Below are 22,651 nucleotides of genomic sequence, written 5' to 3'. Positions count from 1 at the left end.
TGCCAGTAGCTCTGTGGGAACATTTGCCAAGTGGGTTTGCATAACCATATAGTTCACCTGACTGTGTATTTAATGAGCAGACATGTGAACCAGTAGCAGCAACAAATAAACAGAAGGGTATAACTGTTTTAGTCATTGACTTTTGAGAGAAGCCAAAGTAAATGTACAGACAACAGGAGGATTTTTAAGTTTCTATTAAAAAGTTTATTTACTGACAGGTATAAAGTAATTATTGATTGTGTTAAAATTTAACTTATGACATATTTGAGTGTGCATCTTCTAAAATCATAGTGAGGCAATGTATGTTTAATAATTGAAATTTCCCTGAAACACAGACTCTTGAAGCACTGATATACCGAAGAATGTGAAAATAACTGTTAGTCCTAAGGCACTTTCACAAAGATGGGATGCTGAGGAGTGCCTTTGGGTCAGGAGGACTTTGGGTAGAGGAATCAATCCAGTGTAATGTGCTGTGGGGACCAGAACAGAGTGAGCTTGGAGGCAGATTGTTAAGCCAAATAAAGAAAAGGAGAGCCACACAGGATTCAGAAGATGTGGACTTCTAATCTGAGTTCTGCCCACATCTCTTCATGAGTCTGAACAGGTCATTTAAGTGCTCTGCTCCTCAGCTTCTGAAGCCTGAACAGAAGGTGGTGTACTGTGTTTTCACTGGGTGCATCCCAAACCGTCAAGTTGAGTTGGATACTGAACTGGTTGATTACATTTATCTTTTATATGTTGAAGTTCTGAATAAAGTTTGTTTAACAGAGTTCCACTGCTTGGCAAGTTTGAGAACCACTGGAGCAACTCTCATCCAGTTGTACAACATTATGATTTTGTGGTGCATTCACATCAACAAATGTGAAAGCGTAGCACCTGTGTGGAACACCTGCCAGCTCTGCTCATATCTTTTGGGAAGAAGACGCAGAGGTGGTAGTGATGATGCAGCAGGGAGAGTAGTTTTCCTCTCTGAGAACATTTTTATTCCTTTTAGAAGTTTTTGTTGTTGTTTTTAAGAAAGTCAAATACTGAGGAGGCAGTTGTTTAGACTGTGATGAAGAGCTGTTAGAGGAAGTCTTGTGAAAGCGGGAGTCAGTCTTTGTGTCCAACACTGTGTTGAAATCATGGTCAGACTGTGGCAAGTCAAATCTCTTTTGTGACTGTAGATCTTCCTTCACCAGTCAGAAGTATAGATGTTGTCTGGCCCATCCCCTGGCTCCTATCCCTGACTTTAAGAATCTGGCTTACCTTCCACATCTGCCTGTCCTTGAGTGTAGTGTTTTATAAGTAGACGGGTGTGTCAGACTGAGGATTACTGGGACTTCCCTGGGGGCCCAGTGGTTAAGAATCTGCCTTCCAATGCAGGGGACGTGGGTTTGATCCCTGGTCAGGAAACTAAAATCTCACATGCCTCGGGGCAGCTAAGCCTGCACACCACAACTAGAAAGAAGCCCATGCGCCACAACAAAGAGCCAAAGTGCAGCAACTAAGACCTGACACAGCAAAAGAAATAAACTAATAAATATTTTTAAAAAAGAACAACAACAACTGAGGATTACTAGTAAACTTACACAGTGTAGTTGGCAACATCAGGTTGTGCCCTAGGTGTGTTTAGAGAGTCCATGTCTGTCTGGGACAGTTATGTTGAATTAAGACAGTATCTTTAGTTCAGCGATTTTCAAAAATGGTTCTGAACAGTGATACTCTGTGTTTAAAATACAAGATTATGAAGAACCCCAGGGCAAGCAGTTCTTGATTCTCAAGTTGAACTGCTGGCTGCAGCCTAAGCTGAGTCTGCAGTTATTCACCTGCCTAGGGGCAGGGGACAGGGAGGTGGAGGCAGCTCTGGGTCACAGTTGAATGGCCCACCTGCACCATCACTTTCTCACCCACACACTTTCTATTGCCTTGCACACTGGGTTGATGTTTGTATTCCTTTTTTCTTTAAAAGTTTATTTTTGTCATGAAAGTGAAAGTTGCTCAGTCATGTCCAGTTCTTTGCTGTATAGTCCATGGGATTCTCCAGGCTAGAATATTGGAGTGGGTAGCCTTTCCCTTCTCCAGGGGATTTTCCCAACCCAGGGATCGAACCCATGTCTCCCACATTGCAGGTGGATTCTTTATCAGCTGAGCCACAAGGGAAGCCCAGGAATACTGGAGTGGGCAGCCTATCCCTTCTCCAGGAGATCTTCCTGACCCAGGAATTGAACTGAGGTCTCCTGCATTGCGGGTGGATTCTTTACCAACTGAGCTATCAGGGAAGCCCCTATTTTTTGGTCATAAACCAATTTTATTTTCACACTGGGAGAAAGCACATTCCAAAACTGTCACAGTTTCAAGTTGTTGAAGTGAAAAGAAGCAAATGCCTGAGTCTCTCTGACCGTAGGGAAGCTGATCCCCATCAGCAATGTGGTCATCTAGTCCCTCTCCTTCTGTGGCTCTCCATCCTTTCTCCCACCACCCATTCAGTCATTCGTTCTATACACGTCCCCACCGTATAAATAATAAGTACTAGAAACCATCTCTTACTGGGCACCCACTAGTGTGAGACACTATTTAAACACTTCACTTGCTTTAACAGTTTGATTCTCGTTACTTGGTTGTGAGGTAGATAGAATTTCTTTCATTGTGCTTTTGAGGAAGCTAAGGCTCAGAGATGTTAACAACATGTCTAGGCTTTTGGAACGAGAATCAGAGTTCACATCTCTGTGATCTTAAAATTCATACAAGAATAACCGAGTGTCCAACTTGTGACTGAAGCCCCCAGTCTTTTCCTGTGTCAGTGTTTGTTATGCCAAGGTTGCTTTTGACTTGCCTTTTTCTGGGTAATCCTACTCGTTCAAGTACTTATCTCTCAGTGTTTTAGAGTTCTGGGGTATAAAACTGATGAAAGTATGGTGATGGTTGAAACCTTCATTTAGATCTGTGATCAAATGTCAGTTCTTCCAAGAGTCCTTCCCTAAATGCCCTTTCTAAAGTAGCACTTTCTGCTCTTTTACTGTTTTATTTCCATGTATAGCCTTTACCTCTGCCTGACATTATGTATACACACCTGTGGGCCAGGCATAGGGGACTGATTATCTAGGCTTATTTATTCTTTCTCTGAGAGGTGAACTCCAGTAAGGGCAGAGTTCACTGTACCTAGAACAGTGGCTTACTTGTAGTAAGTACTTAGTATTTGTCAGTTGAATACATAGTAGAAAATGCTTCACTATTTTGCAACCCCTAGAGCACCTTCAGAGAAGGCAATGGCAACCCACTCCAGTACTCTTGCCTAGAAAATCCCATGGGCAGAGGAGCCTGGTAGGCTGCAGTCCATGGGGTTGCACAGAGTCGGACATGACTGAGTGACTTCACTTTCACTTTTCACTTTCATGCATTGGAGAAGGAAATGGCAACCCACTCCAGTGTTCTTGCCTGGAGAATCCCAGGGACGGGGAGCCTGGTGGGCTGCCGTCTATGGGGTCGCACAGAGTTGGACACGACTGAAGCGACTTAGCAGCAGTAGCAGCAGCAGAGCACTTTCAGGGTCATTGGTTTCCTAGAGTTCTGCCTTCATATTAAAAACTTGTTGAATAAACATCCTATCCCTTCTTCCTCCTCACACCCTGCTTATATGCTCTTCCATTCATTTTTATATGCACTTATTAAATACACATAAATGTACACATACACTAGGCCTGTTGTCTTAATGCTTGTTTTTTTTTTTTTTCCTACTCATCAGAATGGCTTGATGAGTGCCTTGTTAGTCCCAGAGACCTCCATGTATGTAATGACTCATTCATCCAGCTCCTGAATGACCATTTATGTGGTTTCAACCTGTTCTCATTCTGAATAGTGCTATAGTGAGGATTCTTATGTATTTGTCTTTGTGTACATGAGTAAGTGTTTTTTCTACTAAGAAATAGAATTATTAGGTCATAATGAATGAGCATTTAAGACAGTCGTAGACTCCAAAATGTGTGCTCTAGGAAAGAAAAGAAGCCAGCATGTCTGGGGTCAAGTGAGTGAAAGGAAGAAAGTACAGATCTTCTTTAGCTTATGATGGGATTACATCCTGATAAACCCATTCTAGGCTGACAATATTTTAATACATTTAATACATCTCACCTATTGAACAACATCGCTTAGCCTCGGCCACTTTAAATGTGCTAAGAACACTTATATTAGCCTGTAGTTGGGAAAGTCATCTAATACAAAGCCTATTTTATAATTAATGTTGACTATCTCATGTAATTTATTGATATGGTACTGAAAGTGATAAGCAGAATGGTTGTCTGGGTACAGAGTAATTGTTTACCCTTGTGATCATGTGACTGACTGAGGGCTGCAGCTCTGTGCCAGTGCCTAGCACCGTGAAAGAGTATCATACAGCATATCACTAGCCTGGGAGGAAGTCAAAATTCAAAATTCTAAGTACAGTTTCTACTGAAAATGAGTTCCTTTTGTACCATTGTAAGTCAAAAAATTATAGTCAAAAGATTTTAAATTGAACCATCCATAAGTTGGGGACCATCTGTAACAGATGAGATGTTTGTTCATGGGATGGGGTTGTGTGTGTGGAACAGATTACACAGGGCCTGATAAGGAGTTAGGCTTTTTCTGAATGAGATTATGGTGGTACTGAATGATAACTGGGCAAAAGATATGAGCATATGAAGAAAAGCAAAAGATGGAAAGTAAACATAGGAAAAATCAAACTCAGGAGCATAAGAGAAGCTCAAACCCATAGTTAAAAAGATCACTTTCATATATTAAACTAGCCAAGCTAAATATGCAGATGACACCACCCTTAGGGCAGAAAGTGAAGAAGAACTAAAGAGCCTCTTGATGAAAGTGAAAGAGGAGAGTGAAAAAGTTGGCTTAAAGCTCAACATTCAGAAAACTAAGATCATGGCATCCGATCCCATCACTTCATGGCAAATAGATGTCAGACTTTATTTTTTTGGGCTCCAAAATCACTGCAGATGGTGATTGTAGCCATGAAATTAAAAGACGCTTACTCCTTGGAAGGAAAGTTATGACCAACCTAGACAGCATATTAAAAAGCAGAGACATTACTTTGCCAACAAAGGTCCGTCTAGTCAAGGCTATAGTTTTTCCAGTGGTCATGTCTGGATGTGAGAGTTGGACTGTGAAGAAAGCTGAGCACCGAAGAATTGATGGTTTTGAACTGTGGTGTTGGAGAAGACTCTTGAGAGTCCCTTGGACTGCAAGGAGATTCAACCAGTCCATCCTAAAGATCAGTCCTGGTGTTCACTGGAAGGACTGATGTTGAAGCTGAAACTCCTATACTTTGGCCACCTGATGTGAAGAGCTGACTCATGGAAAAGACCCTGGTGCTGGGAAAGATTGAGGGCAGGAGGAGAAGGGGACGACAGAGGATGAGATAGTTGTATGGCATCACCGACTTGATGGATGTGGGTTTGGGTGGATTCCAGGAGTTCTTGATGGACAAGGAGGCCTGGCGTGCTGCGGTTCATGGGGTCACAAAGAGTCAGACACAACTGAGCAACTGAACTGAACCAAATCCTTGTTGTTGTCAGGATGAGGTGTCTTGGTGGGATTTCGAGTCAGCATCTCTCTTCTGGAAAGCAAGTTGGTATATGAATTGAGAGCTTTAAAACCGTCATTTAGACCCTTAGACTCAGTAGTTCTTTCTCTTTACAAAGACCCAACAGATACTATTGTGTGCTGAGCTCTGAGTAAGGTTCTAAAAGCTCTGAGGGAGTTAGAGACGTAGAAAGATTATGGACTATTACTTAGAAAAATAGAATATAAGGTGTAATATGGCATCAGTTAGGCAAATAAAATACATCAGAATGCTAATAGTATTGGGATTATGGGTGTTTGTATATCAGACTGTTATTTCTATTTTTACTTTTCATGTCTTTCGTGGTATATGTTTAGTATCCATCAGCTAATAAAGTTTGTTACATTCTGTAATTGTAGAGGTTTACTCAGTTTTTCAGAGGAATATTATAAAAAATTTTACTAAGAAAAGAATAGGGTCACTGATTTCAAATCTCACTAGAAATACACCCTAGAATAGAGGAAAGCCCAGCAAAAGATTCAGATCTGTTCCTGTGCGTTTATCATAGGAATTTACCTTTCTTCCTAGAAGTGACTTTTCAAATTACAAGAGTGAAATCCGGTTGGACTTGTGTCCATCACCATATGATGTATCTCTTCTCGTGCTTCCCTTGATAAGACACGTGTTTTCATTTCAGCGGCCTCATTGTTCCTGAGAGAGACGGCAATGAGACTGTCCCAGAGGTTGTCGCCACATCAGGTTATGCCCTGCTGCATTTTTTTAGTGATGCTGCTTATAACTTGACTGGATTTAATATCACTTACAAGTAAGATATTTAAGTTTAATATTTGTGATTTTTTCAGAAGACTGTACACTTTGTTTTAACAATAATAATGACTAACATATATTGAAGGTTTATAGTGTGCCAGGCATTGTGCTGGCAGTTTGCATGAATTTTCTCATTTAAAGTTCTTTTAAAAACCAGATACAGGCACTGTTTTTCTACTTTTATAAATGAAGAAACTGGCAGGAAAAGGTAAAGTAAATTGTCAAAGTTGTGGGACAGCAGTTGCAACCTAGGTCTTGCTGCTGTTGAGTTTCTTCTGAAAAAGAGGGGCTTCTCCATTCCCGCTAATGGATAAAAACATTGGAGGAATTGGCTAAGTGCAATTTAACAAACATTAGTAGTTTTCATGTACTAAGAGGTTGGCCTGTTGATGACAAAGGAAATGTAGACCACAGACTCTGAGCAGCTTTTGGAATTTGTTGTGGTAGGAGAGAGGCTCACTCTGTCTTTTCCCTTTTTTCCTTCTAATGTTTATTTTCGTAAGTATTTAAATTCATAAAATTTCATAGGCAGTGGGATCTGTGATAAGAACTTCTGTGACCCACAAAACCTAAAATGCATATTATTTGGCCTTTTACATAATATATTTGACAACTCCTGGTATAGCTAATGACCCCCCTGTGTAACCTTTATTCTAGGTTCTTTTTCTTGCACATTTTCTCAGGATCTCAGTAAACTTTCAAGACTGTTTAAAGCTGTCCTTATCTTGATTAGTATGGTGATTCAGTTTTTTAGGTACCCAAGGTTTGTGACTTGGCAGCCTGGGCAGCTCATCACAAGCCTGGGCTTGAAAAGTAGGCATGTGCGTTTATTGTGTTAAATTATAACATAGATTATAAAAATACTGAATACAGACACTTTCAAAATTTTATTATAGATGTATCATGAACTGACATTTGGGTGTAGGCATGAATGTTACACCCAGATAGTAAAGAATCTTCCTGCATTGCCGGAGACCTGGGTTCAATCCCTGGGTTGGGAAGATCCCCTGGAGAAGGGAATGGCAACCCACTCCAGTATTCTTGCCTGGAGAATCCCAGGGACAGAGGAGCCTGGTGGTCTATAGTCCATGGGGTTGCAGAGAGTCAGACATGACTGAGCGACTAACATTTTCACTTTCTTCATGAATGTTAACTGGGCTTCTCTGGTAGAATCAGTTAAGAATCCACTGGGAATGCAAGAGACCCCGTTCGATTCCTGGGTTGGGAAGATCCCTTAGAGAAGGAATAGGCTACCCATTCCAGTATTCTTGGGCTTCCTTGGTGGCTCAGACAGTAAAGAATCAGCCTGCAATGCAGGAGACCTGGGTTCGATCCCTGGGTTGGGAAGATCTCCTGGAGGAGGGCATGGCAACCCACTCCAGTACTCTTGCCAGGAGAATCCCCATGGACAGAGGAGTTGATACAGTCCATGGGGTCGCAAAGAGTCAGACACAGGTGAGCGACTAAGCACAGCACAGCACATGAATGTTAATTAGCTTGTTTTTGTAATTGATTCCTGATTTTCTGACATGCTTTGCTAAAAAAAAAATTTTAAGTTCCTTACACTCTTATAGTATCTTCTAATCCTGTTATCTCCCCTTTTTAAAATCTGAATTATGTCTTTTCAAAGTGTTGTCAATATAATTAAGTCATGTTGCTATGCAACACAACTCATGTGTTGAGTTAAACTGCCCTTCTCTTTTCTCCTATGTGAGATAGGTAGGTTAGCTTACTAAGAAATTTACAATACACCTGTGCAATAATCTTAAACAAATTCTGTAAACTTTCAGAGACAATCCAGAGGAATGAGGATGGTAGTGTATTGTTGTTAGTTTGTTTTTTCCTTTTCTTGTCCAGACTTGTAAGCATGCATTTGGCAGTTTTATAATGCTTATCATTTGTGGGCTAGCTTGTCTCTTTTTTATGAGAATCCAACAGATTTAATTTTATTTTATTACTTGCCTAGCTCTGCAGGGTTGAGTGACCCCATTTAGGCTGAATGGTAAGTACTACAATTATACTTGTGAGTAAACTGGCTAGATAGTGAGATTTCTTAAGCCTTATGTAGGAGGAAGTTCTGCTAAATTAATCAGTGTTGCTTTGTGTTGATTTAATTTCCATCCTCTATTTTTATAGTTTTGACATGTGTCCAAATAATTGCTCAGGCCGAGGAGAATGTAAGATCAGTAATAGCAGCAACACTGTTCAGTGTGAATGTTCTGAAAACTGGAAAGGTGAAGCATGTGACATTCCTCACTGTGTAAATAACTGTGGTTTTCCTCATCGAGGCATCTGCAATTCAAGTGATGTCAGAGGATGCTCCTGCTTCTCAGAGTGGCAAGGTAGGAATGTCTTTCTTTTTTTTTTTCTTTTAATCCACAGAATGTTTCTAGCTTAATAAATCGTAGATTCACTTTGTTCCTAGTATCTGTAACATTTATATTAATCAAATATCAGGAGGCATTTAAGTTTTCATATCTCTTTATTCAACTTCTTACAAATCTTTGAATTTCATAAATGTATGGTTGTGGTCTCTTTATAGAGTTTTGAAACACTTTAATATTCTTCACAGTTCATTCATGAATTTAAAGAACTTGGTCTCAGCCATAAGACATAGCAGAGACCCAAGCTGAGATGTGGGACAAGAGCTGACAATAATGGTCTCTCCACAGAAACTTTCAATGAATTTACAGAAAATTGGAGTTTGTTATGCAGTAGAATCCTAAAGTAGTCAGTTAGTACAGATAAAGATTATTAAACAACCCCTTTAGCAAATTCTTCAAGGAGTAGGTGATTAACAGCTGTTTCTGATTTAGTTATTTATTTTTTATACATTTACTCCTTTCTCAGAACACTTTTATTTTGAATTTCCAGAACCATGCTTGTTTAAATGCTTTAGCTTATTCAGTTTGGCTTATGTTGAGGAGTTAAACAATTGAAGTATTTGACTAACTTCCAATTTGCTGGAGCAGAAACCACACCTCTCAGAAATGGAGTTTCTTGATTTTCCAGGAAATGGATAGTTTATAACACATTCAGGACTAGTCTTTACATTTTAGCTCTATAAAGTTTTTCATTTGAATTAATAATTCCTTTGTCTACTCTTTCCTCTGAGAGCTGCTTAGCAAGTATTTCATTACTAAAAAACCCTAACCTGGATATGGTCAGGTCTTCAGTAGAAAGTGTGTGATTTTAAATTTTATTAGAGATTATCCTTGGTCACTAGCCTTGAGTAAATTGAAAGTGCAAATTAAAGGGATTTGTCTGATATTTATAAACGAAAGACTATAAGTATTCTTTAGATATTTATTTAGATGATTAAAACTTGAAATGAAGTAATTTCCTATTTTTGGCCATGCTGCACGGCATGTGGGATCTTAGTTCCCTAACCTGTGCCCACTGCAGTAGAAGGGTGGAGCCCTAACATCAGGACCACCAGGGGATTCACGAAATGCAGTAATTTGAAAGCTGCATTTTGTAAAGCTAATTTGTTATGTTTTGTTAGGTCCTGGATGTTCAGTTCCTGTACCAGCTAACCAGTCATTTTGGACACGAGAGGAATATTCTGACCTAAAGCTCCCCAGAGCCTCTCACAAAGCTGTGGTCAATGGAAATATAATGTGGGTTGTTGGCGGATATATGTTCAACCACTCAGATTACAACATGGTTCTAGCGTAAGTTGTTTTAAACATTTTTATAAGAAGCTTAGTTTTCCATTTTGAAGATAGTTAAAATAGAGATAAGTAAAAAGAAAAGAAATCATCAGTAATTGCATTCCTGAAGAAAATCTCTGTTAGTATTTTGGCAGTTCTATTCTAGACTTTTGGGGACATATTCTTAGATTTTTGAAAAAGGGAGTCCAAAAGAATTCATTGTTGTAATAAGGAGTAATTCATCTTTTCCATATACTGTCTCATAATTTGCTTCAGGTGCATGTAATAAATTCTTGATAAACAAGGGATTGCTTTACCTTTTAATTTAATAAACATTTCTGTAGGTTAAGTGACTTGAATTTATAATTTACTAGGGGGAAATTATGTCATTCTCTAATATTTCCCAGGGTTCAAGGTCAGTTTACTGGTTCCATGCTGCTCATCCTGAAGGGAGAATATATTTTCACAATGGAATTAGCTATGGAGATTGACTTTGAGTAGAAATTTATAACTAGTTCCTTGTGCTGATTTTGCACCCTGGAAGCTTTTCCTAAACATTTTCTGCTAATGAATGTTGTAAAAAATCAGCATCTATTCTTTAAGGAATCCCCCAAACAGTCATTAAAAATTAAAACACAGAGGGCTTCCCTGATGGCTCAGTGGTGAAGAAACCACCTGCCAATGCAGGAGACACAGGTTCAATCCCTGATCCAGGAAGATCCCACATGCCACAGAACAGCTAAGCCTGTGTGCCACAACTACTGAGCCTGTGCTCTACAGTTGTGCAGCCCAGGAGCCACAACTGCTGAAGCTTGCACAGCCTAGAGACTGTGCTCTGCAAAAAGAGAAGCCACTGCAGTGAGAAGCCCATGCATTGTAAGTAAAAAGTAGCCCCCATTCTCCACAAGTAGAGAAAAGCCTGTGCAGTAACAGAGACCCAGCATAGCCAAAAGTAAGTAAATAAATAAAATTTAAAAAAACACAAAACAACTAAGACACAGGGGCAGCATCTATGACAAAAGGAATCTACTCAAATGGGTGGAGTTAAGCCATTGACAGGTATAAGACCAGTGTGCTGTCAGTATCTTTGTAACAGTAAGCAGAGGGGAGCAGTGGGCCCACCAACAGTAAACCTAAAAACCCACTGGGAAACTCAGCAAGCTGCTTTGAGAACAGCAACTGTAATTGGGAAGATGTTGCATATTCTAGTAGGGGAATGAGCTCAAGGGATCTGTAGTAGGATCTGAAGAGGCTGAAGCAGATTCTGACTTATTAACTCTCAAAATGAACTAGTCGAAGACTCTGTAGGAGAAAGCCCCAAACTGAGGAAATGCTGCTGGAAATAGAATTCACATCAAACAGGACAGAGACAGCCTAGGATAAGTTCAAAAACGTCCAGATAACAGTCTGGGAAGGGAACAGAGCCAGGAGACCTCAGCAAGTGCGGTGCAGGATAGTTGGACAGTACAGTACAACAGAAGAGGAGCTAGAGAGCTGAGAAATTAAGAAAAACTAGCTAAATAAAATTTCTCCTATAAGAGTTCAGGAAAAAGTAATTTTACTTAAAGTTCAGCAACAGAAAAATATCAAGGTCAAATTTCATGGAAAGTTATTACAGAAAAGAAGAGAATAAGTAGAATAACACCCCTTCAAACATATAAGCATAATAGAAAAATATATTCACAAAACTGATAAATATTATAACTTAATATTCCAAAATAAGCTAAAATACAAGAAAATTATAAAAGACATTAAAGAACAATATAACCAGAACTAGAACATTTCAGAAAGGAGATGATAGAAGTTAGGAAAGAATTTTAAAATAATTTCAGAATTAAAGACAAACTTAGAAGGAACACACAGAGTAAACACAGCAGATAACTCTTTTAGAAATAGAATATGAAAAAGGAAATTTTTTAAAATCACAAATAAATGAAGATCGTTTTGCCCTGTTCTTTGTATGGTAAGTACAGTTAAAAGCCCTGACATTTTATATAAAACAACATACAAACTTAAGGAAAACTGAAGAAGGCAGTCTTACCAAGAACCAAAGAATGGCGTAATGGTAAGTTCCAAGGATTTTCCTTTTGTTTCGTATTTTCTCAGCCTTGATGTTGAAAAAATCAGCAGTCTGGAAATGTTAATAGGTACAAGCTGAAAAAACCCAAGAAAACCCTGTTTTCTCTAGCATGAGGACCAGGAAAGGGGCAGTTTAGCAAGACAGAAAACTTTTAGATAATAACCATTCTACCCTCGGAGAAGGCAATGGCACCCCACTTCAGCACTCTTGCCTGGAAAATCCCATGAACGGAGGAGCCTGGTGGGCCACAGTCCATGGGGTCGCTAAGAGTCAGACAAGATTCAGCGACTTCACTTTCACTTTAATGCATTGGAGAAGGAAATGGCAACCCACTCCAGTGTTCTTGCCTGGAGAATCCCAGGGACGGGGGAGCCTCGTGGGCTGCCGTTTATGGGGTCGCACAGAGTCGGACACGACTGAAGCGACTTAGCAGCATTCTACCCTATCCAAATACCATAGAGAGAACTATGGCCTCACCCATATCCCTGCCTGGAAAGTGTAAGTGTAGAGTCTAAATTTCCACTTAATGCTAGGAGATAGTGAGGTGCTCCAATCACCCCTCTCCATCCTACCAAGGTAGGGTTAAAGAAGGCCAGTTAGAGAGCTGGGACTTTCTGCACCAGGCATTAATGAGGTCTCCCTGACTCCTGTGACATCAGTGGAGTCATTGTGGGGATTTCTACCCCGGCCTGGCAGTAATAGCAAGAATGAGTGGACCTTCGGTCTCTCCCCTGGGGTGGTGTCAGAGGAGGCCTGCTGTAACAGGAAATTTAAATAAGATCCAAAGTCTTACGTCATCATACCCCAAATGTTCAGATTTCAGTTGAAAGTCATTTGACATGCTAAGAGCCAGGAAAATCTCAACTTGAATGAAAAAAGACAATCTAATTAGTCTTAAAGACTAATACCAGGGTGACACATATATTAGACTTATCTGACAAAGATTTTAAAGCAGCCATTATATAAAATGCTTCAACAGTTCTCTCAGCAATAGAAAGGAGAGGACAGAGGAAAGAATCAGTGAACTTGAAGGTAGAACAATAGAAATTCCTTAATCAGAACAACACAGAGAAAATAGAACATTTTAAAAAATGAACAGAATTGCAGAGACTTGTGGATTGTAACAAAATATTTTAACATTTCTGTCACCAGAGGAGCCCTGGAAGAAGAGGAGGAACTGGGTGTGTCTGAAGAAGTATTTGAAGAAGTAACAGTTGCCCAAGTTTGGCAAAAGATACGAATATACAGATGGAGAAGGAAATGGCAACCCACTCCAGTATTCTTGCTTGCAACACTCCTTGGACAGAGGAGTCTGGCAGGCTACAGTCCATGGGGTCACAAAGAGTTGGCCATGACTAAGTGACTAAGCACATGAATGTACAGATTCAAGAGAAATGGCAATAATTCCTGACTCCTACAGGAGTTTATGCTTCATTAATTCTTTCACATTCCCTCTCTCATACTCCTGCTCAGCTGTCATATTATCTTTTCATTTTTTAGATCTCTACCACATTTTCTCCTATTTTCCTTCTGAGCTAGTGGCCTTGTTTCCCATTTCAGCTTTGAAAGATAAAGATTACCTTACTGGTTTATATTGTTCACTTGTCCCCCTCCCCTTTCGGTCATACTCAGCTTTATCTCTTCTTGTGATATCTATGAATACATTCCATGCTATTTTTTTATGATTATTTGTTGTTGTTTAGTGACTAAGTCATGTTTGACTCTTTGCAACCTCGTGGACTCAAGCATGCAAGGTTCCTCCGTCCTCTACTATCTCCCTGAGTTTGCTCGAATTCATGTCCATTGAGTCATTGATGCTATCTAACCATCTCATCCTCTGCTGCCCCCTTCTCCTTTTGTCTTCAATCTTTCCCAGCCTCAGGATCTTTTCCAGTGAGTCTCATCTTTGTATCAGATGGCCAAAGTGTTGGAGCTTCAACTTCAGCATCAGTCCTTCCAATGAATATTCATAGTTGATTTCCTTACGGAAGGAGGTTTGTAACATTGTACAGGAGGCAGTGACCAAAATCATCCCAAAGAAAAAGAAATGCAAGAAGGCAAAGTGGTTTTCTGAGGAGGCTTTACAAATAGTTGAGGAAAGAAGAGAAGCAAAAGACAAGGGAGAATGGGAAATATACACCCAACTGAATGTAGAGTTCCAGAGAATACCAAGGAGAGATAAGAAGGCTTTCTTAAATGAACCTTGCAAAGAATAGAAGAAAACAAGAGAATGGAAAAGACCAGAGTTCTCTTCAAGAAAATTGGAGATATCAAAGGAACATTTCATACAAGGATGGGCACAATAAAGGACAGAAATGGTATGGACCTAACAGAAGCAGAAGTGATTAAGAAGAGGTGGCAAGAATACACAGAACTGTATAAGAAAGGTCTTAATGAGCTGGATAATCATGATGGTGTGGTCACTCACCTAGAGCTGGACAACTTAGAGTGTGAAGTCAAGGGGGCCTTAGGAAACATTATTACCAAAAAAAAAAGCTAGTGGAGGTCATGGAATTCCAGCTCAGCTATTTAAAATCCTAAAAGATGATGCTGTTAAAGTGCTGCACTCAATTTGTCAGCAAATTTGGAAAATTCAGTAGTGACCACAGGACTGGAAAAGGTCAGTTTTCATTCTAATCCCAAAGAAGGGCGATGCCAAAGAATGTTCGAACTATCATACAGTTATGCTCATTTCACATGCTTGCAAGGTTAGGCTCAAAATCCTTTAAGCTAGGCATTAGCAGTATGTGAACCAAGAACTTCCAGGTGAACAAAGTGAGTTTCAGAAAGGCAGGTGAACCAGAGATCAAATTGCTAACATTCGTTGGATCATAGAGAAAGCAAGGGAATTTCAGAAAAAAGTCTACTTCTGCTTCATTGACTATGCTAACGCCTTTGACTGTGTGACAGCAAATTGTGAGAAATTCTTAAAGAGATGAGAGTTCCAGACCATCTTACCTGTCACCTGAGAAACCTGTATGTGGGTCAAGAAGCAACAGTTAGAACCATACGTGGAACAACTGACTGGTTCAAAATTGGGAAAGGAGTATGACAAGGCTGTATATTGTCACCCTGTTTATTTAACTTCTGGGCAGAGTACATCATATGAAATCCTGGGCTGGAGAATCATAAGCTGGAATCAAGATTGCTGGAAGAAATATCAACAACCTCAGATATGCAGATGATACCAGTCTAGTGGCAGAAAGTGAAGAAAAACTAAAGAGCCTCTTGATGAGGGTGAAAGAGGAGAGTGAAAAAGTTGGCTTGAAACTCAACATTAAAAAAAACTAAGATCATGGCATTTGTTTCCATCACTCCATGGCAAATAGAAGGGGGAAAAGTGGAAGCAGTGATAGATACTATATTTGGGGTTCCAGAATCACTGCAGATGGTGATTGCACCCATGACATTAAAAGACATTTGCTCCTTGGAAGGAAGGATATGATAAACCTCTGTGTTAAAAAGCAGAGACATCATTTGCCGACAAAGGTCCATAGAGTCAAAGCTGAGGTTCTTCTAGTAGTCATGTGTGGATGTGAAAGTTGGACCATAAAGAAGACTGAATGCCAAAAAATTGATGCTTTCGAATAGTGGTGCTTGAGAAGACTCTTGAGAGTTCCTTGGACTGCAAGATCAAACCAGTCAATCTGAAAGGAAGTCAACCCTGAATATTCATTGGAAGGACTGTTGCTAAAGCTCCAATCCTTTGGCCACCTGATGCAAAGAGCTGACTCATTTGAAAAGACTCTGATGCCGGGGAAAATTGAAGGCAAAAGGAGAAAAGGGCAGCAGAAGATGAGATGTTTAGGTAGTTTCATCGACTCAGTGGACATGAGTTTGAGCAAACTCTGGGAGTCAGTGAAGGATAGAGAAATTTGCAGCCCATGGGGGTTACAAAGATTCGGACATGACTTAGCAGCAGAACCACAACAGCATCTTTGCTCATTTTTCTGTCTTCTGTTTCTGTCCAGTGGACAGTTTCTGTTTTGGCCATGACGAACATGTTCAGTGTTTGCACTGTCATGTCTCACTGTTATGTCTCTATCCACATGTTTTTGAGCACTTGAAATGTGGCTAGTGTGACTAAGGAATGGATTTTAAATTTTCAGGTCTTAGTCCTCAGCTTACTTGATCTTTCACCAATATTTAATATGACTAGTCTCTCCCTCTTTTAAACAGTTTCTTCACTTTGTTTTCAGAACTGTACATTTCCTTGATGTTGGTTTTTTTTTTTTCCTAACTGTTCATTCCTTCTCAACCTCCTTAGCTGGTTCCTCTTCAGCTGACTAACTTCTAAATGAGGATGTGCATGAGGGCTCAGCCCTCTTGGTCCCCTTGGTGAGTGAGTGTGTTTATTCTCTCCGTGATCTTATGTTATATCTTGGCCTTTATGCTGGTGACTTTCAAGTTTATATCTGCTTCCTAGATTTGTCTCCTGTTCCCATATCTCTACCTTTATTTGACCTCTCAGTCTTTGGCTGCCCAATAGGCATCTTAAACGCCATGCATCCCAAAGTGATCTTTCTTCCAAGCCTTTTCTTGCCCCAGGAGTCCCTATCTCAGTAAATGACCAGTCTATTCTTCTATTTGCTTAAGCCCCCAAATTTTGTAGTTATCCTTGACTTCTTGTTTTTTCACACTCCATTCAGTATATGTTTAGTTATCTCTTGCTGTATAAATTGCCACAAACTTAGAAGATTAAAACAACACACATCATTACCTCATAGTATCTGCTGGTTAGGGGTCTAGGTATGGCTTAACTGCAGTCAAGGTGTTCCCTGGCCTGTGTTCTAATTTAGGAGTTCAACTGGGGAGAAATCCACTTCTAAGCTCATTCAAGTTGTTGGCAGAATCCATTTCCTGGTGGTTGTAAGACTAAGGGCCCTGACTTCTTCCTGTTTGTCAACTGGAGGTCACCTCATAGTTCCTGGAGGCTACCCAGACTTCCTTATCACTAGGATTTTCCCAATAGTAAAATGAAGTAAGGCTGCTTACCAGGCCACAAGGAGAGTCTTGACTGAGCCTGCTAGCAGGATAGAGGTCATGAAAATGACATCTCATCATCTTTGCCATATTCTGTTGGTTAGAAGCAAATCATGGATCCTGCTCACATGAACATGAGAAGGCAGGGCTCATGAGGCCCACCCTAGTGTCTGTCTGCCACAGTATGTCAGCAGGTCTTGTCAGTCCTACCCTTAAAATCTATCCCTAATCTAACCACTCCTTACTACTTCTAGTACTGCCACCCTGAGAAGTAAAGGTAAAGATAGGAAAATGATCGTGCCTTCCATTTTATACTAGATATTATGAAAGTCGTATATTCTACCATTTACGTGATTGTTAGTACATCTGCCTGACATCATCTTCACTTGAAGCAAGAAATCTGGGAGTTATTTTGATATTTCCTCTCCTTCATCTCCTTTTAACATTAATCTCTTATCCAGCCCATCATTTCTGTCACCAAATACAGGCCTATTCATTCTTTTCTCTCTAAGACCAGCTTGTCAGTGTCTCATCTAGGCTTCAGCAGTATGTTCCTATCAAGTCTGTCTGCTTTCTTTCATTCCTCTTAATCCATTTTCTAAATATCAACTAGAATGCTTTTTTAAGGGTATGCATTTTATCATTTATGGCCTTCTTAAAACCTTTCAGTGGCTTCCCATGGGATTTAATGATCCTACCTGATGTGACCACTGCTTACCTTCTGATACCCAGTTTGTTCCCCTCCTGCCACCACCAACTCTCCTTCCTTACCTAAAACTCCTTACTTACAGTTGCTGTTCCCTCTATCTAGACTGTTCCTGCCATTGTACCTCAGGGCTATTTTCTTTTACCCTTTACATACCCTGTCAGTTAACTGTGCCGTAATGAGATCCTCCCTGATAAGCCAGTTCAGACAGGTGCTCCTTGTTTTCTTTCATATTTCTCATTTCCTTTAGAGCAGTGTTCATAATTTTTAATTCTACTTTAGTTCTACTAATATGACCATTGTTGTACTTGCTCGTTTTCTGCCTTTTCTACCTTGTGTTTTCCAAGATTAGAGACCTTGTTTATTCACTCAATTTGGCTTAGTGGATAGAATGTGCTCAAGTAATTATTTATCAAGTGAATGAGAGATTAAATGAATTATCTGTTTCCTTCACAAATATTTGTTCTTAGAAATATTTTTGTCACCTGTTACTTTTATTTGACTGGTAAACCTCATGAGCCACATTTATTTTTTAATTTTAATTTCATTTATTATTTTGAGGATGTTAGTTTATTGCTTACAGATTACAATGGGTGATTATAATTTGTAAGCAATACAAGCTTCATCCCCATCTATAGCTTTATCTGGTACCATAATTCAACTTAGATGTATTGCATAGGATATACCAACAGTTATGTTAATAACCAAAAACCTCCATGACTTTGCTTGGGTGACTTTTTAACAGTGAATTCCAGGTCACAACATAGTAACTGTCAGTTCAGCTACACAAGGTTTCTGAAGACAATGGCTTCTCTACCCAAGCAGGTTGTGAATAAATTTCAAATGGAACCAAGCATCACCCTGAAATAATTCTGGCTTCATACCATTGGGGTTGTTTACCAAAATGGCTTAAGAGAAGACTAACTTTGCACAGCACATTTTTAATAAAAAAGACACATTTATTCAGCATTATGATCAAACTATTACATTTAGCAATCAACAGCATGGGTGCAAAAAAAAAAAAACCCACTACATTAAAACCCTTTGTTGGAATGCTTTATGCTTTCCATGGAACAGAAATTGAAATAACCTGTTAAACAGGTAGTCGCAAGTACAGACCTCGAGTTTTTCACCCATACACATGAGTGTTATCTAAAACATATCTTCTTCGTAGCAGCTGGGCCCTGCCACCACTGTACTTGACCCAGTTCACAAATCTGGTATAACCTGTAGCTTCCCTGTCACTTCTCTGGCTCTCTTCTGCTAAGCTTTGTTTCCTGGCAGTAATTAAAACCTTCTGCAACCTTGTGCCACTGCCATAGCTAGTGCTGCTGTTGGAACCACCATGTCATCTTAGTTTCATGGTTTGGCTAAGTATTGGCCTCCACCACCACAGGGGCCAGAACTTCTACCTCCAGTTTCCTCCTTTCATGGGTCCAAAACTTGAAGATTGACTATTGTAATTGCCAAAATCATTACAGCCTCCACCACCTCCAGAATTGCTTCCGTCATTACCAAATCCATTATAACTGTCCCCACATCCATCATATCTACCACCACCATGAGGTTCCACAAAGCCATCTTGACCACTGAAGTTTCCTCCACAACCAAAGTTGTCATTCACATTACCAAAGTTTCCAAAGCCGCTTCAGCCTCTTTTGTTTGATGAAGCACTAGCTTAGGTAGGGCTTTCCTTACGTCACAGTTATGGCCATTCACTTTGTGGTATTTCTGAACAGCAATCTTGTCTATGGAGTCATAGTCATCATAGGTTACGAAAACAAAAGCCTCTCTTTTGCCACTGCCTCAGTCAGTCATGACCTACGTTTTCCCCTACTGTTCAAGATAATCTCTTAGATAATATTCTTCAGTGTCTTCATTAATGCCACCAACAAAAATCTTTTTCATAGTTGAATGGGCACCAGGACTTTGAAAATCTTCTGTTGAGTTCCACATCGAAGTTCCCTCTTTGGTTACACATCTTTTCCATCCACGTTGTGGCCTTGCATTCATGGCTGCATCCACCTCCTCCACAATGACATACGTGATGAACATGCAGCCTCTGGAGCACTTGGTGTTTGGATCCCCCATTGCCACACAGTCTGTGAGCATTCCCTGTTGCCCAGAATGACTCCTCAGACTCACATCTGTTGTTTTTTTTTTTAAACTCAAACCTGTGATGAAGATCTTCCATAATTTTCCAGCTCTTTGGGAGACTCTGGATTTAGACATGACGGCAGTGGAGGAGGGAGACTTTAACAATGCCTACTTGGCATTGTCCATGGGCAGAAAGGAGTAATTAACAAATATACCTCCACACTTATTCTTTGGATTTTTAGCATGTTTTCTACTTGTAATTGATCAAAACGTGATTTTACAGCTTTATGTATTTTGTGTAAATACTAATATAGTTTCAGATAAATTTTTACTGACTCATGAAAAGTAAATATAGTGACACCTTTGAGAAGAAATATTTCTGGAACTTTAGATCATAAATTTGATTATCATCGATACTCTTCGATAAGTATATTTAAGGAATTACCCTCACTCTGTTTTCTCTACGACCCTATTAACCCAAAACTTTGTTACATTAAAAAACAGTTCCTACTTTATGTCACCCAAGGGTCCTCTTGCAAAACAGATGGCCTTGGTCTTCTGGTTTAAGATTTCCAATTGAAACTTCATCACTGAATTTCCTTTCATTGAGCAAAAAGTGTTTGTTGTTGCTGTTTTTTAAGTTAAAAAAAAAATTAGAAATTGAGCAACTAGGTAAGGAGTATCACCTGATCCAATAAACTTAAAACAGGCACATAGGAACAGTAAGACTGACTTCTTCTTTACCCCACAGAAACCATACAGGTGAAATTCTGAGAGTTAACACTATAATAGCCCCAAATCTAGAAAGAAGCAGACTGATTGGGTATCACTGTGGGTTTTCTTTCTTTCTTTTTTTTTTTTAAACCCTTTTAACTGAATAGTAGAAGTAGTTGATGAGAAGGATCAGGTAAAAGAGTGGGGAAATTGATTAAGTGGCTGACCCTACCCAGAAGTCAGAGCTTCTGTGTAATTTGGATATCCCAAAGTTTGATCTCTGAGGAAGAACACTTAAACAAAATCTCAGAGGCAAGTAGACTTTGGAAATATTATTCTAATAGACTGAACACACCACCCACATCTGAGCCCCAACATTTCTTTAGACTTTCAGAGAAGGGGATAGAACATAAAATGCCAACTCTCACACTAAAACTAGGATGGAAAGATTAACTTGTCTTAGATACAGTGGAAAAAGGAAAAATCACACATGCTTTGGAAATGTAATATCTGGAGAGCAATCTGAGTCTAACCGCAGCAAGATGAAAGAAATGACATTGTAGCAAATGCAAATGTCTATGGTGAAAAAAGTAAAAAGGAAAGAACACAGCATATAAAACTGACAAGAATTGATCATAGAGGAAGAGTAAACTTGAAAGCAGAAGATTTCTTCCTACTGCTTTGTGCTATGAATCAAAATAATGAGAATCTGAATTCAGAAAACAAGCTGGAAGAGAAGATAATAGTAACAAAATGAGATGAAATTAGAGGTTACACATGTAAAGAAATACAAATAAATTACATACAGCAAGACCTAGAATTAAAATTGAACTGCTGACACCTCAATAGACATGATTCCTGTGAATACAGATAAAGTTAATTAGAGGAAAGCAAAGATACATGGGAGACAGAAGATCCAATATAATATAGATAGTTGCTGTGACTGAAGAAAAGAACCTAACAGGACAGGTGGATTGAAACAGCACGAGATGTTTCAGAAAGAATTTTATAATTGTTCACTGATAAGACCTAATTTGATCAAGTTATTAGGTGGGAAGCCTCAGGTAGTTCTTTGCCTCCTTCTGGCTGAGATCATGTTCAGTCTCTGCAGAGTGTATCCTGTGGTGTTTAGATGGCTAGAAACGGAGATTGAAATACCAGGCCACTGGGAGGGGCAGAGTGTGTGCCCTGTGGCAGGATGAGCATTGTGTTACCAGCCATCAGGGAGGAGTTTGTGAGAGAAATGGCTGTACCTTTATGGAAGACACCTATTTCTGAATTCCTGAGGTTTGTCTTTGCTTAACTGCATGTCCAGGTCTTAGAACTAGTTATTGAATATTCCTTTATCTTGGACTCAGCTCCCATAAGAAGGAGCATTTGTTTAGTACATGGTGTTTCTTACATTTTATTGCATCAGCATTATTCTTGTCTTATGTTTGGTTTTCTGTGTTGTGAAAAGAGTGACAACTTGTTATGTGTCTTTGGCAGTTCCTCTTAACCAGATTATAGGGACCTGCCAGCACCTTAGTGTCTCTGACCAGCTATTGGGCTGACATGTTGACTGAGGAAAAGTAACATGCATTAAGATACAGATTGAGCACCTTCCATGTCACTTGAAAGAGACATGGATTGGGTCATGTGGAGACTTGTTTCTGTGCTCTCACCGTTTCCTTCTGTTTTTGTGCTCCTCTCTTTCAAACTTGAGCATAAGATATATATGTGTTTTTCAGAAGTCATGCTAGTTCTTCTCAGGAAGCGCTTTGTGGATTGCCATAAAGGTTGCAGTAGTATGCAGTCCATTTTGTTAAAAACATTTACCCAGATGCTTTTAAATTATTTATACCATAAGTAAAGTATGGTACTGTGTACTTAAAAAAGAAACTGAGCGGGGGAGGGGTGGGGGGGTGGGGGAAATTGAGAAATGCATTGATTGATTGAGAAAGTGAGGGAGGGAGGAAAGAAAGGAGAGGGAGAGAGAATGAGAAAGATTGAGACTTCTTAGACTTCTAAGCAGAAAAACAAACCATTCAAGAGTGGAAAAATCAGACTGGCCTCAG

The 22,651-nt window shown here is 39.6% G+C and overlaps 1 protein-coding gene across 3 annotated transcripts in view; it reads left to right on the top strand.

Annotated features, from left to right (window-relative positions):
* Positions 1 to 22,651, top strand: part of ATRN (attractin) — a 190,046-nt gene that overhangs the window by 64,164 nt on the left and 103,231 nt on the right. For all 3 annotated transcript variants that reach the window (XM_061436678.1, XM_061436676.1, XM_061436677.1), the window contains exons 4-6: positions 6,231 to 6,359; positions 8,498 to 8,703; positions 9,867 to 10,035. In XM_061436678.1, the coding sequence (XP_061292662.1) occupies positions 6,231 to 6,359; positions 8,498 to 8,703; positions 9,867 to 10,035 (504 nt within the window). The remainder of the gene's footprint in view (positions 1 to 6,230; positions 6,360 to 8,497; positions 8,704 to 9,866; positions 10,036 to 22,651) is intronic.

The sequence above is a fragment of the Bos javanicus genome, chromosome 13, assembly GCF_032452875.1.
Source record: "Bos javanicus breed banteng chromosome 13, ARS-OSU_banteng_1.0, whole genome shotgun sequence".
In the NCBI taxonomy this organism is placed as follows: domain Eukaryota; kingdom Metazoa; phylum Chordata; class Mammalia; order Artiodactyla; family Bovidae; genus Bos; species Bos javanicus.
The sequence above is the reverse complement of the archived record's forward strand: the minus strand, read 5'-3'. Positions and strand labels throughout refer to the sequence as shown.